Raw genomic sequence first — 14,964 nt, forward strand, 5'->3', positions numbered from 1 at the left:
ATCGGAGATGGTTCCAAGTAACGGGGACAAGATCTTTGTGATATATTTCGAAAGTTTATATGAAATTGAACCAACAGTACTGATAATAGGCCGCATAGGGTTATTTTCTTTGTGCGTTTTGACTAATCCATACAAGTAAGGTAGCGAAGGAGATTTGACTGACAATTTGCCTAGTAGTTCTGTTTTATCTTTAAGGATATTTTTTCACAGTGCTATTGAAGTTTTTTATGAATTGATCAAGGGGATTTTTTGTTAGTTTTTTATAAGTCACATCATCATCCAGTAGGGCTTGCATACGTGATATGTAGTCAGCTTTATCTAAAATTACTATACTATTTGATTTATCAGCTTTTGTAATGTGGATAGTATTGTCCTTTTTAAGATCGGTCAAACTTTTCTTATAGCGAGCAGGGAAGTTACTTTCATGCTTAACGTTGGCAGCTCCGTACACAATACCTTTAATCATGTCAACATGATTTTGCGGAAGATCACAATATTTTTCAAATTTACTTAGGGATGACGCGATCATTAAAGCAGAAGGTCGACTTGTTATAAAGAAAGATAAACCATATCCAAGCGCAATCACAACATTTTCACTTATTTGTTTACTAAATAGGTTAACAACACAATCTTGACGTGCACAATTAGTCCAATCACTGCTATCAATAAGATTTTTTAGTTTTCTGTCGAGTTTCCTTTTCAGGGCATCTGTAGTCCTACGTAGTTTTTCGTAAATTTCCCGTCGGAGCGAGTCCTTCCAATCAGCCGGGATGGAAGGATTGAAAGAGATCCTTGTTTTTTCCAGTTCCTTGAATTTTTCCTTCTCTTCTTGCTTGGCGGCTGCTATGTGCTGTTTCAACATCATGGCACTAAATTCATTGAATGGGTGATTGTCATATCTTCTTAGACGGCGTGGCAGCAAGGATTTAGGGATCACTTGTGCAGAAAGGCACTTCTTCAAGAACTTAAGACGAATTTTAAGAACATTCTCAGTTTGCCTTTCTTTAACGGATTTGAAGCCATTAAATCATTGTTGAAAGCTTTTAATGTCAACCTTGTTTTCTCATATAATAACACACTAAAAGGAATGTTAATAAAAAATAGCCCCAGAGAAAGCAACAACATAATATATAAAATTCCATGTATGGATTGTCCCTCATTTTATCTCGGACAGTCTAGCAAGGGCCTAGAAGTAAGGCTAAGCCAGCATAAATATTCTGTAAAAACTGGGCAAACATCTAATGCAATATTTATTCATTTAAGTGAAAACAACCACCGAATAAATTGGGTTGGTAGTTCAGTAATTGCACAGTCAAGAGATGTCTTATCACGAAATCTTCTAGAATCTGCTTTAATACAACTTACTTTTCATTCTAATTTCAATGTTAGTCGTGGCCTTTTTCATTTGGACCCTTGTATTTGTAACATGTTTAAGAATGACCTCAAAGATATAATTTCAGACTTAAATAAAAATTAGTTGCCTTTGAGTTATCTTCGTTGTAATGTATGTCTAACCTGTATTGTGAATATGTCTTGTGAACATGGTTTTGTTTACCAAAGTTCTGAACAGCTGTCACCTATAATTCTTTAATTGTCTTGTCTTTGTATCTGAGATGTTTATCTTAAACTCTTAATCGCACCCATTGTTTATGCTTGTTTGGGAAGGTGTGTCGGATTCTAGGCACTAATCTCTTTATAATTCCTATCTGTCAGTTATACGAATCTTCTTGTTTTGTCTTTTGTCCCATGTATGTCGGTTCTGCTCAGTAAAGGGCGTGGAAACGTCGAAAGGTCTCGCAGTTACTAATTTGTTTATTTTTCCTTCGTGGCATATATCTTTATTTATGGATTTATCACGTTCCTAACTTTCGTGATTCAGTTATATATATATATATATATATATATATATATATATATATATACTATATCTATATATATTTATTTATATATATATATATATATATATTATATATATATATATATATATATATATATATATATATATATATATATAGAATATAGAATATATAATGACTACCGTCTTTTATTTTTGAAATCTAGACTCTGAAGCCGATTTCAACAAGAATATAGCCAACTACGCCATCATTGCTTGCTAAGGTAAGATCAATTCCCAAGACATCCCTTGTATACATTCTGGAGGCAGTGGGCCACAATTAAAACCGAGAGGCGACAACCGAGAAGGCTGCCACAACGTTTTTTTTGCCAAAAAATTTGTATTTGTTTGTATTTGCCATATTTACATATGCTTAGTTTTGTATACATGTCTAAATAAGAGCCTCCAGGTCCTGTTAAATGAAGTGCATTACATAGTGTTAGCAAACATAATTGGTTTTGTTTTTATTTTTTTTTGTGTGCGACTAGTTTAAATTATTGTTTATATGGCTCCTGGAGATTTATACTGTACAAAAGAAGAATGATTTATTTTCGTAATTACTTGTTTCCATGATGTATTTTAGACTTCAGCGTCATGCTTCCTATGTCTCCCAAATGTTTCTTCAGTATCAGTAATGGAATTCCAATTCATATCCAATCTGTTGATATCAATAAATGAATTTATATCGTGACTTTTTCATTACATCTTTTGGTAAAACACATTATATCTACGTTAATTTTAATTTTGTTCTCACCATATTTACCAAAATTGATAACACGTTAACTTAATGAATTTTTGTAATCGACGGTAGACAAATTCCCTGACCAAAATAACATGCTGTATATTCCAAATTTCAATATAACATACTTTTCATAAGCTTAATGTATGAGGTAAAGTGTTATACAGACTCTCTCTCTCTCTCTCTCTCTCTCTCTCTCTCTCTCTCTCTCTCTTCTCCTCGTCTCTCTCTCTCTCTCTCTCTCTCTCTCTCTCTCTCTCTCTCTCTCTCTCTCACCATATATCAATTTTTTTTTCTCTTGACAGACGAAAACAAAGTTAAACATCACTTGAGAGAAAACTGGGACCATCAGATTCGACAGATAAAAGTCTTACTGAAGTCGGCCGCTCTTCTCACTTCCACTGTTATTCAGTAAGTAATGCCACTATTTTGTTCGCCAGTAAGAAATGGAATCTAATATTTTGTCCAGTGCCTCTCAAGTAATGTTGTATCAGTAAGTATTACAGCGCCTCAGTGGCGTGGTTGGTTTGGTGTTTGCTTCTCACCTCGGTGGTCGCGGGTTCGATTCTCGGCCATTCCATTGAGGAGTGAGAGATGTGTATTTCTGGTGATAGAAGTTCACTCTCGACATGGTTCGGATGTCACGCAAAGCCGTTGGTCCCGTTGCTGAATAACCACTGGTTCCATGCAACGTAAAAACACCATACAAACAAACAAACAAACAGTAAGTATTACATAGATGTGTCGCACTGAAGACTTTCCAGCGAGTGGCTCTCGGGAAAGTATTGTCGTCTTCACGATTATCACTCATTTTCTATCTTTACTTCCTCCCAGCATTATGCAAGTAATGTCACCTCAAGGACTATAATCAAATACTCCATCAAAGTAGGTAGTTATTTTAAAGCCGATCATACACGGAGTCTGAACCTGGAATAGGAAAATTCCTAAGGGTTCCAAGAGTTTCCATGGAAAACTTTGTGATGACTTCACTCCAATGTAGTATCATAATACAAAGCGATTCTGATAGCAATGACTAACTTCAGTAATGAATTAACCATAATTTCAAACAATTGGTTGCATATACTGTATGCCATTGTTTATTGCTTTGTTCTTAATGTACATCGGTTTTAATGTTAAAGTTAACGGTCTGAGATCTTAGTGGTTCAAAAAAAGAAAGAAAACACCGACTTTGATCTTGTAAATGATATCACATTAAAGTGTCATTGATGAATTAATGGTCAGTCGAGTCCAGCAGGGTCTCACTGAATTTGTAATAAAATTAATTTTTTTTCTAATGTAAAATAAAAAAGAACACCTTTACTTAGGAGGAATAACGGTTCAGGCTTCGTGGCGAGAGCATGACATATGCAAGGCAAGGGGGTATAGTAAGGAACGTGATAGCACCAGGGGTCAAATTCATGTGCTCGTGTAGTAGCAAATGATATACCAAACTTAGGTTTTTTTTTATGAAACTTTCCATTATCTTGTTAGGCTGATTGGAAAAGAAAAAATAAATATTGAAGAGCAGAAGGGGTTTACAACTACCGGTTTAAAGGCGCATTTGCGAATACAAACATACGTGTATGTGCGCGTGTGTGTGTGTGTGTGCGTGCGTAGGATTATAATCACTTTAACGCGTGTTTCGTTTATCACACATCATCACAGGTGTTTGTTTGTTTGTTTGTTTGTATGGTGTTATTACGTTGATGAACCAGTGGTTATTCAGCAACGGGACCAACGGTTTTACGTGACTTCCGAACCACGTCGAGAGTGAAATTCTATCACCAGAAATACACATCTCTCACTCCTCAATGGAATGGCCGAGAATCGAACCCGTGAACACCAAACCAACCACGCCACTGAGGCGCTATCATCACAGGTGGAAAAATGAGAGCAATTATGCATTATCAAACAAGTGGCATGAAAACTCCAGTTAGAGATCGCGAAGCCACCAAAACTATAGCCACATATATTAATATAGACGCCGTTTGCCAACATAAAGATTCTTGATCAGGTTACAGAAGCAAAGAGTTCCGTTCTACAAATTGCTTTTGCAAACACGGACTTGTAACAGGAGTGAAAAAGTCGTCCATAACCTAAACCAAAATAACCGAACCAAACTTCAACAAACGTCAAAAATTTGCAGAGACGCATCCTACCAAATTTTGCGCATGCGCTCTGATGTCAGCGATTTGAAACGGATTAGAAACCAAAAAGTCTCAAAGACAACGCAGCGATGTAGTAAAGCCAAAGTTAACATAATCAGGAAATGTGTGTCATATATTTATAATTAATTCGTAATTCTACTAAGCTACAGGTTAGTCTGTATAAATGTAAGCGATAATTTGAGCTAACATTAAATTTATCAGTTAATTTCCAGCTATCAAGATTGGCTTCAGTCGAGATTTACTACACTAATAATTCATCCCATTTATCCTAATAAAAAAATAACACAAAAGCCAAGTTACCTCAAACAGAACTAAACGACAGGCCGTTTCGCAGCTGTCATTAAATTTCCATTAACAGTCATCAAATGAATATTGAACTCGTGCGTTGTGGATTGCAGTTGCTCGTTGCTGTTCATAATATTCGATACAGTGTAACGGCCTCGTGAACTTTCCTGATGGACTTATAAGCACCAGCTACACACGCACGCACACACTCACACACACACACACACACACACACACACACACACACATATATATATATATATATATATATATATATATATATATAAATAAATATATAAATATATATATATATATATATATATATATATATATATATATATATACATATATATATATTACAAGGGATAATCCTTCAGCATTGTCACGAACTCGCAAGAGACCTACAAAGAAATCACGGCCATAACGGACTCCTGGCCTCCGGAATATCGCCGACGGCTGGTCTTCGGCGTCCGCAGAGAAGTGTACTATCCGCCTGCCCTGTCCGGGATGCAAGACATGTTCTGCTGGTGCTGCACCGAAAGACTCTTCCTGCCCGACGTTCTCCCGGACGTCGATTCTGTCATCTTCGTCGACACGGACACGATCTTCATGCAGCCTCCAGAGGATCTGTTTCAGAACTTCGGATTCTTCGACGACCGCCAGGTCGCCGGAGTCACGCCCTGTCTCTACATGTACGATGAGCCATGGAGGAAGGTGAGACGTTGTGAATTGAAAGAAAGCGTTCGAATGAATATTTGAGGCACTTGTCGTACCATTACCCACATCATGACATCCCAAATATGAAGTGATTCCCGTGACCACACATCATCATTTCAGAGAATTCCGAGCTTCGGCTTCTCGGGCCTCAATGCAGGGGTCCTCCTGCTCAACTTGACCCGCCTGAGAAGCTTTCCAGGAGGATGGGTTCCGACGATCAAAAGGACCGTCGCCAAGTACAAAAACGCCCTACGGCTTGCAGATCAGGACATCCTCAACATCATTTTTAGCGGGGTAATATGTCTAGCCTGTTGTGTAGCCTTCCCTCTTTTACAAGTCAGTTCTGCTGCTTCCTTTCCAGGATAAGTTTCAGCTACTTCCTTCTCCCTTTTTCCTCTTTGTTGGAAGTGGGTCATATAGACACTGATTTACCTGTCCTTGCTATGGTCTTGGCAAACATAATACTAAGGAAAGAGAAAGACATAAGTGAGCAAAAGACTCAGTGGAAAGATGACTTTTTCAGTCAGATGACGAAATCAGTTAAAGGTTATAATAGAGATTTAAGGGACTGGCTTAAGATAGGGTAAGCTGGAGGTTGATAAATCAACAAATGGAGCTGGTTTTTTAGCATAACATCAGATCCGAATAAACTTTGACTAATCCCGGTGCCATTTTTAGTGAGGTATGAGGTTCAACATCCTCAACATCACTGTCACTGGGGTATGTGTACAGTAATATGTATGGAGTCTGAATGTCTCATAAAGGTTTGAGAAAGGAAGCCTGTTTCATCTATTAATCAGAGGTTTTTCTTCAAAGTAATTTTCACTGTCTTAAGGAGGCTTTTTATTTCCAATATAATTTCAGGTAATGCAGAATGTTTTCATCGTTCCCTATACAATATTCCGAAAGTTAATACATTTTTATATAACCCTCTTGAGTTTCCGACCAGAAATCCACAGTTTAATTTAATAAAAATGTTTGTTCCGCAAAATTAAAAAGTCTCTAACATAATGACCAAAAAAACTGAAATTTAAAACTGGTTGGGCCTTTTTAAGGAAGTACATCGTATTAATGCCCGAATTCTCCTCTCAGAGGAAGGCACCGTTAGCATATGAAGTCGGCTGTGAATGGAACTACCGCCAGAAGGTGTGTTCGCTGGACAGGAACAGATGCCCCAATGCCGCTGCTAAAGGGGTTGCCCTCCTCCACGGCTGCGACACTACCTTCGTCAAAAACAACGAACCCAAGATCAGAGTAAGTGGGCAGCTACTTTCGGGTCTTTACCAAGATCTAATTTCATTCTTAAACGCGTCTTAAGGACAAACATATAATTGTTTATCCAATATAATCAAGTTCTGGTGGTCGGTTGGATTAGATGAAGTATAAAGCTGTGTTAATGGCTACAATGGGCTTTTTCCCCACTGAAAACAACGAAAGTGTGGAGTGATGTAAGAGGCCTGATGTAGACCACTGAAGTCTGAAAAAACAATAGAAAATATTCAGTTTTTCCCATTTAGCCTTTTCTTTCTCTCTCTATTCTGTTTTCGAACTGACACTCCATGCTGTAAAAGCTTAGTAGGGCGGCACGTCGTCTTCACCTCAACTGAATTAAATGATACACTCTAAATCGTAAATGGTATAATGCGTAGTTTCTTTATAATGGTGCTCTAATGTACATTCGTGGAAAATTTTCATTTGTATAGTTTTCATTTCTATAATCAACATTTTTATAATCACCGGCATATACATGTGTGTGCGCGCCCGTGTGTATATATACATGTATGTGTGTGTGTGTGTGTGTACAGACTACCCTAACAATTGATAGAAACGTCCCACATGAAATTTTTTTTTTATTGTTCGTATTACAAGTTATGTAAATACACATCTGACTACCGCCCAAACATTAAAGAACGAAAGTCAGACCTCGTGATCTTTCAATAAAATCTTCCAGTCATGCAGCAGCAGCAGCATCTAACGGCCGTCATTCCGTTACCAGCAAACCCTTCCAGGCGTGCCTGGAGGCTTCCAGTTGGTAGGGGAAGCTGAGCGCCATTATGATCGTTCCAAATGACCACTATGTTTGGTTGTATGGTGTTTTTACTTTCCATGGAACCAGTGGTTATTTAGCAACGGGACCAACGGCTTTACGTGACTTCCGAACCACGTCGAAAATGAACTTCTATCACCAGAAATACACATCTCTCACTCCTCAATGGAATGGCCGAGAATCGAGCTCGCGACCACCGATGTGGGACGCCAACACCATACCAACCACGCCACCCAGGCGCTCCAAATGACCACTATGACATTCAACTTCAACGGCTTTTATGTAATTTAGTTGCCTGCCAGACATATTCAAAGGTAGTTTAACCATCGAACATACCCCAATTATCCTGATATTAAGTAAAGAATGGCTATGACATTAATAATAAATGAGTATTTAGTAGTACAATATTCTCAATAAACTAATTGGAATTAAAACCCTTGGGTGAAAGCCTTGAATTTAGGGCTTGTTATTATTTATTAAAAGCCCAGAATGTAACTGCAATTTCGATATTTATTAATACTTCTAGTAGTTATTTACTAAGATTAGATTGTTGGGTGACATATACGGTTGATTTTTTTTAATGGTTGAATTTTGTTGGTAAAGTTTCCCTTTATTTTCAACAGTAAAATTGTACATATTATGGATTCATCAGTTGTTTACTGCTTTGTTTGTTTGTCGATAACATGTCTAAAACTTTCACTTTTACATTTCAATAAAATTATGAAAGGTAGCTAAGGAGAAAGGAAAAGTTAATGACGTTTTAGAATTTTTAGTCAGACCCCGATGATGGTCCAAGAGGTATATACTTTCAACGTTATTTCCTCTTTCGTAATAAATATTTGTTACCAGTGCACCTCACGCAGTGCACGGTAGGCATTACTGATGGTTCTTTGCTGCGTCCCTTCGGCCCCTAGCTGTAACCCTCTTCATTCCTTTTACTGTACCTTCATTCATATTCTCTTGCCATCCAACGTTTCCTAACAATTGATTCATAGTGCAACTGCTTTGAGGTTTTCCTCCTTTACACCTTTCAAAGCTTTCCAATCTCAATTTCCATTTCAACGATCAATGACAACACTGGTCCCACGGCTTCTCATTTTGGCCTCAATTCTATATCCCATTTCACTACCCATTCCGCCCTAATAGATTCTCTTTCTATTCCACTGAGGCGGTTTTCGAAGCATGGGAAAAGTACGACCTTCGATCGTCGCCAGGGGAGCTGCTGTCTCTCATGGAGGAGGGACTGCGGAAGGTAAACAGATCTGCAGGAGGATGTGCAACTCTCTCCAACATAGACGACATTCTGATGAAAGGACTCAGGAGACACCTGGTGGTGGCTTAACGAAGTTGCTGATGTAAGCATTTAGAGATTTTATCTTTGTGAGATCGTGATCGTGGATAAACTAGTCTTTGCTGTAATTCAATAGTTTTATCTCACTTCTGAGCAACTGCTCGCCGACATGCATTATTGACATATAATATATATATATATATATATATATATATATATATATATATATATATATATATATATGTATGTATATATTATATATATATGTATATATGTTTGTGTGTGTGTGTGATTAAGCTATCTATTCATTAATAAATCCATAATTTATGAGCAAGAGTAAGAAGTCATTGTCATCATAGATTCTTACACAAAATGTCTTTGCTGAAATGCAATAGTTTGATCTCACTTCTAAATGTCGACTTGCATTGTGCACTTATTGATTGATTGATTTATATATTCATATTATATATATATATATATATATATATACATATACATATATATATATATATATATATATATATATATATATATATATATATATATATATGCGTGTGTTTGTGTGTGTATGTATAAGCGATCCATTTATAACTTTTTAGAAAGTGTCATCCTGGTGTCTTACCAAGAAAAGCACAAGGCTGAATTCTTGTCAATTCTCTTTGAATGAGACTTATTTCAAAGGTAATGGTTAATTCTGTGCTTCATATTTGAGACTACAAAATTGTCATATGTAAAGTTAATAACATTAATATATATATATATATATATATATATACTATATATATATATATATATATATATATATATATATATATATATATATATATATATATATATATACACACAGTCGACCACCAGTATTCGTGGGGGATGTGTACCACAAACCCCCTCCCCCACAATTAGCTAAATCCGGAAATACTTAAAACTCGTCTAAAAATCCTTAAACTTGAGTGTTTAAATTGTATAATCACTAAAAGTGTATTTAGTCATGAAAATGATATGGATACAGAAGTTAGTGAATTTTCTTCCGTGGAAAATAGTGTCGATAGGCAAATTTTCCGCAATTAGTATATACGTTCCATAGAGAAATCCGCGAATCGGTGAGTTTGTAAATCCAGAACCGTGAATTGGTGGGGGTCGACTGTAAATAAATATATATGTATGTATATGTATATATATATATATATATATATATATATATATATATATAAGCGAATCCCACAGGAAAATGATAGTCAGAAATCCAAGGGCTTTCGTCTTTACTCAGACATTGTCAAGGAGTTAATGAAGTACAATTGGAGAGAAAGGTCTCAGGTACAAAACAAGATCAAGAATACCAGATGGTTAATTGTCAAAAGGGTAAACATTAAAAGAGATAATCTAGGATTATCGGATTATCACACGGTCACAAACCTAACCGAAATTACAAAGTACCTTTACAGTCCAAAACATGTAAAAACTGAATATATTAATTTTGTTTCTTATATTTATCTACAACTTTTTTCATAATGAAAGCATTAAGTTTAAATAAACCAAGACTTAAATTTAGAACATTTCTATTATTTGACTTGATGAAACAAGATTCAATGATATTCCTTTTAACTGTGTCATTACATGGGATTAAGGCTCTTGCTTGATTCCAGTTAATAGGATGGTCTAAATCTCTCATATGTACGAATAATGCATTCGATATTTGCCCAGTTCTCACAGAATATTGATGTTGTTTGAGACGTTGTGAAAGAGATTTACCGGTCTGTCCGTAATAGACTTTATCACACTTTTTGCAAGGAATTTCATATATGCAGCCTGGAAGATCTTTAGGAGAATTTTTTATTATTAAACTCTTGACATTTATATTACTGAAAACAACATTTATGTTAAAAAGCTTTAAAATTCTAGGAATATCTAAAAACCTTTCATCATAGGGTAATTTTAGAATGTTATGCTTACTAAATTCAAGTTTGTCATTAGTTGAATAAAATGTTTTTCTAGCTCTTTTCCATGCCACATCTATAAAAGTCCTTGGGTATTTAAGTTTCAATACAATATCATAAATAGTTTTGATTTCAGCGTCAATAAACTGTGGGCTACAGACACGTAAAGCCCTTAGGAACATCCCAGAAAAAACAGAGAATTTAACATTTTGATGGTAATTGGAGTAGTAATGAACAAAAGAGGCAATGTTAGTTGATTTTCGAAAGACTGAAAAGGTGAAATTTCTATCATTTCTATTGGACAGTTACATCAAAAAAATTCAAATTACAATTTCTTTCTTCCTCTACAGCAAATTTTATAGAAGGGACTAAATTATTGAGATTATTAAGGAATTCCTGTAGATTTTCATGAACTGGCCAAATACAGAAGATATCATCCACATAAAATCAATAACCCTATCAGACCAATCATTAGTTCAGTGGGCTCAGTTACGTATAATTTATCTAAATGGCTTGTAAAAATTCTTACTCCTTTGGTAGGAAACATTTCTAACACAAATGTTAAAAACAATGTTGATTTTATAAACAAATTGAATAGTTGAAATTTGAATTTTGATTTTAATATGGTTAGTTTTGATGTTGTCTCTTTATTTACAAAAGTGCCTGTAGATGACGTACTTGAATATTTGGAGGAGGAATTAGAATGTCATGACAATCCCTTAAGTGTAGCAAACCTCATTAGTCTCATAAGGTTATGTATCAAAGATAGTAAATTTTGTTTTAATGGGGAATTTTTTGTACAAAAGTTTGGCATGGCTATGGGTAATCCCTTATCTCCTGCCCTCAGCAATATTTACATGGAATTTTTTTAGACAAAACTCTTACCAAGAATTTTGCCCCAAAAAGTTATTTGGTTTAGATATGTGGATGGTATCTTCTGTATTTAGCCAGTTCACGAAAATCTCCAGGAATTCCTTAATAATCTCAATAATTTAGTTCCTTCTATAAAATTTACCGTAGAGGAGGAAAGAAATTGTAATTTGAATTTTCTTGATGTAACTGTCCAATAGAAATGATAGAAAATCAACTAACATTGCCTCTTTTGTTCATTACTACTCCAATCACCATCAAAATGTTAAATTCTCTGTTTTTTCTGGGATGTTCCTAAGGCCTTTACGTGTATGTAGCCCACAGTTTATTGACGCTGAAATCAAAACTATTTATGATATTGTATTGAAACTTAAATACCCAAGGACTTTTATGGATGTGGCATGGAAAAGAGCTAGAAAAACCTTTTATTCAACTAATGACAAACTTGAATTTAGTAAGCATAACATTCTAAAATTACCCTATGATGAAAGGTTTTTAGATATTCCTAGAATTTTAAAGCTTTTTAACATAAATGTTGTTTTCAGTAATATAAATGTCAAGAGTTTAATAATAACAAATTCTCCTAAAGATCTTCCAGGCTGCATATATGAAATTCCTTGCAAAAAGTGTGATAAAGTCTATTACGGACAGACCTGTAAATCTTTTTCACAACGTCTCAAACAACATCAATATTCTGTGAGAACTGGGCAAATATCGAATGCATTATTCGTACATATGAGAGATTTAGACCATCCTATTAACTGGAATCAAGCAAGAGCCTTAATCCCATGTAATGACACAGTTAAAAGGAATATCATTGAATCTTGTTTCATCAAGTCAAATAATAGAAATGTTCTAAATTTAAGTCTTGGTTTATTTAAACTTAATGCTTTCATTATGAAAAAAGTTGTAGATAAATATAAGCAACAAAATCAATATATTCAGTTTTTACATGTTTTGGACTGTAAAGGTACTTTGTAATTTCGGTTAGGTTTGTGACCGTGTGATATCCGATAACCCTGGATTATCTCTTTTAATTTTTACCCTTTTGACAATTAACCATCTGGTATTCTTGATCTTGTTTTGTACCTGAGACCTTTCTCTCCAATTGTACTTCATTAACTCCTTGACAATGTCTGAGTAAAGACGAAAGCCCTTGGATTTCTTCTGACTATCATTTTCCTGTGGGATTCGCTTATTTATGAAGTCACGTGCATCTATAGTGATTTTTTAAGACATATATATAATAATATATTATATAATATATATATATAATATATAATATATATTTATATATATATATATATATATATATATAATTAATATATATATGTAATATTTCAACTAAAAGTGTATTTAGTAATGAAAATTATATGAATACAGAAGTTAGTAAATTTTCTTCCGTGGAAAATGGTGTCGATAGGCAAATTTTCCGCAAATTAGTATATACGTTCCAAAGAGAAATCCGTAAATCGGTGAGTCTGTAAATCCAGAACCGTGAATTGGTGGGGGTCGACTGTAATAAATACTATATATATATATATTATATATATATATATATATATATATATATTATATGTAAGTATTTCCAAGGTCTAATATTGTTTTGTATCTCATATTGTCCACATGAAGATCAAAGACCTGGTAAAAACATACAAAAATATCACGACTATGGCTTGCATACGAATTTTGTTAACTTCAGTGTAATGTCTTGCAATGATATTAAATTTTTAGCCATTCTTAATGATAAATGCAAAAACTATTCATTTAACAAATTCCTTTTGGTAATTATAGCACCAAATACAAAAGCCAGGTAGAGGAAATTTAAGAAGTATGATTTGACCAATTGATCTGATACTGAAATGAATAAATCCACAAGTCTGGTTTACAGAAAAAGACAAAAAATTCAAAACGAGCTTCATTCACCCTTCGAAAGGACATTTTCCTGACGATGTCACCAACCCCATTATATTGATGTGATTGAACCAATATCTGTACAGAGCCTATTGTATTTATGCAAATTGCAATTGGCATCCAAAGTCATGGACAATTGATATGGCCAAACGATTTAATTTAGCTCCGATGAATAGGTATCTTGTAAGGATACCTTATGAGTCTGTTGTAAACGGCAAAGTAACAGGAGGAGCCTCCAGAAGTAAAAAATGTAAAATAACTAATAAGATAAATAATCATATGTTACATATTTTGAAGGAATTCTTTTCAACTAAAATAGAGGTTCATAGCCGGAAGCCTATTCAATCGGGTAAAGAACTTCACTGTACCTCCTGAATTCTTGGATCCGTGGTTCGCCCCTGAGCCTGCGAGTTTCTTATCAACTAAAAAATTCCCCTTCGGTTAACATATATGAAAATGTATTAATTACGAGGAACAGTGAATTAGATATTAAAGGACATTTGTTGCTTAATGCGCATATATGAATCATGGTGATGTGATGTCTCATATAGTATATATATATATATATATATATATATCTATAATATATATATATATATATATATAATCATATATATATATAATAATATATATTATATAATTATATATATATCATGCATAAATACATTAATGTATGTGTGCGTGCATCATGTGTACATGCTCTTGTCACTCAATAACACATAAAAATAAACCAGCAAACGCAGTAAAAGACCTTAATATATCTCGTGAACTATCTTAGCAACAATACCCAATGATTCACAGTGTTTAATTAAGGTGCGTTTACACGATCGAACTATGTTCGACGGACAAAATCGTTACCATATCACAGGAGACGCAGGATGACATCTTAAGCGGTGAAACGATGGAAGCGGATCTGGCAACAAGCAGTGGTACCAGATGAGGGTGTTTACCACCGTTTCGAATCTGCTCACAGGGCATAGACCGGTGGACAATGTTCGAAAGTGATGTTCGTTGGTAACTCAGGCATTTAATTCAGTGTGTGGCCTTGGACGACTAGTGCAGTACATCACTACCATGGTACACAGGAAAAAAACAAGGCCAAAAA

General features: G+C 34.9%; 2 protein-coding genes across 2 annotated transcripts in view; one reads left to right on the forward strand and one right to left on the reverse strand.

Annotated features, from left to right (window-relative positions):
- The window catches only part of LOC135224309 (glucoside xylosyltransferase 2-like), a 94,521-nt gene that overhangs the window by 20,308 nt on the left and 59,249 nt on the right, over positions 1–14,964 (reverse strand). The window lies entirely within an intron of this gene.
- LOC135224926 (glucoside xylosyltransferase 2-like) lies at positions 5,465–9,317 on the forward strand. Its single transcript, XM_064264249.1, has 4 exons — positions 5,465–5,800; positions 5,924–6,097; positions 6,896–7,057; positions 9,019–9,317. Exons 1-4 carry the CDS (start codon positions 5,594–5,596, stop codon positions 9,190–9,192), a joined length of 717 nt encoding a protein of 238 aa, XP_064120319.1. The 5' UTR covers positions 5,465–5,593; the 3' UTR covers positions 9,193–9,317.

The sequence above is a fragment of the Macrobrachium nipponense genome, chromosome 12 (genome assembly GCF_015104395.2).
Source record: "Macrobrachium nipponense isolate FS-2020 chromosome 12, ASM1510439v2, whole genome shotgun sequence".
In the NCBI taxonomy this organism is placed as follows: Eukaryota; Metazoa; Arthropoda; class Malacostraca; order Decapoda; family Palaemonidae; genus Macrobrachium; species Macrobrachium nipponense.

Excerpts from the sequence above, each read along its gene's own strand:
- LOC135224926 (XM_064264249.1), top strand. The coding sequence starts at position 5,594 with ATGCAAGACATGTTCTGCTGGTGCTGCACCGAAAGACTCTTCCTGCCC. Across the intron at positions 5,801-5,923 it reads ACGATGAGCCATGGAGGAAG|AGAATTCCGAGCTTCGGCTT; the intron begins GTGAGACGTTGT and ends TCATCATTTCAG. Across the intron at positions 6,098-6,895 it reads TCAACATCATTTTTAGCGGG|AGGAAGGCACCGTTAGCATA; the intron begins GTAATATGTCTA and ends TTCTCCTCTCAG.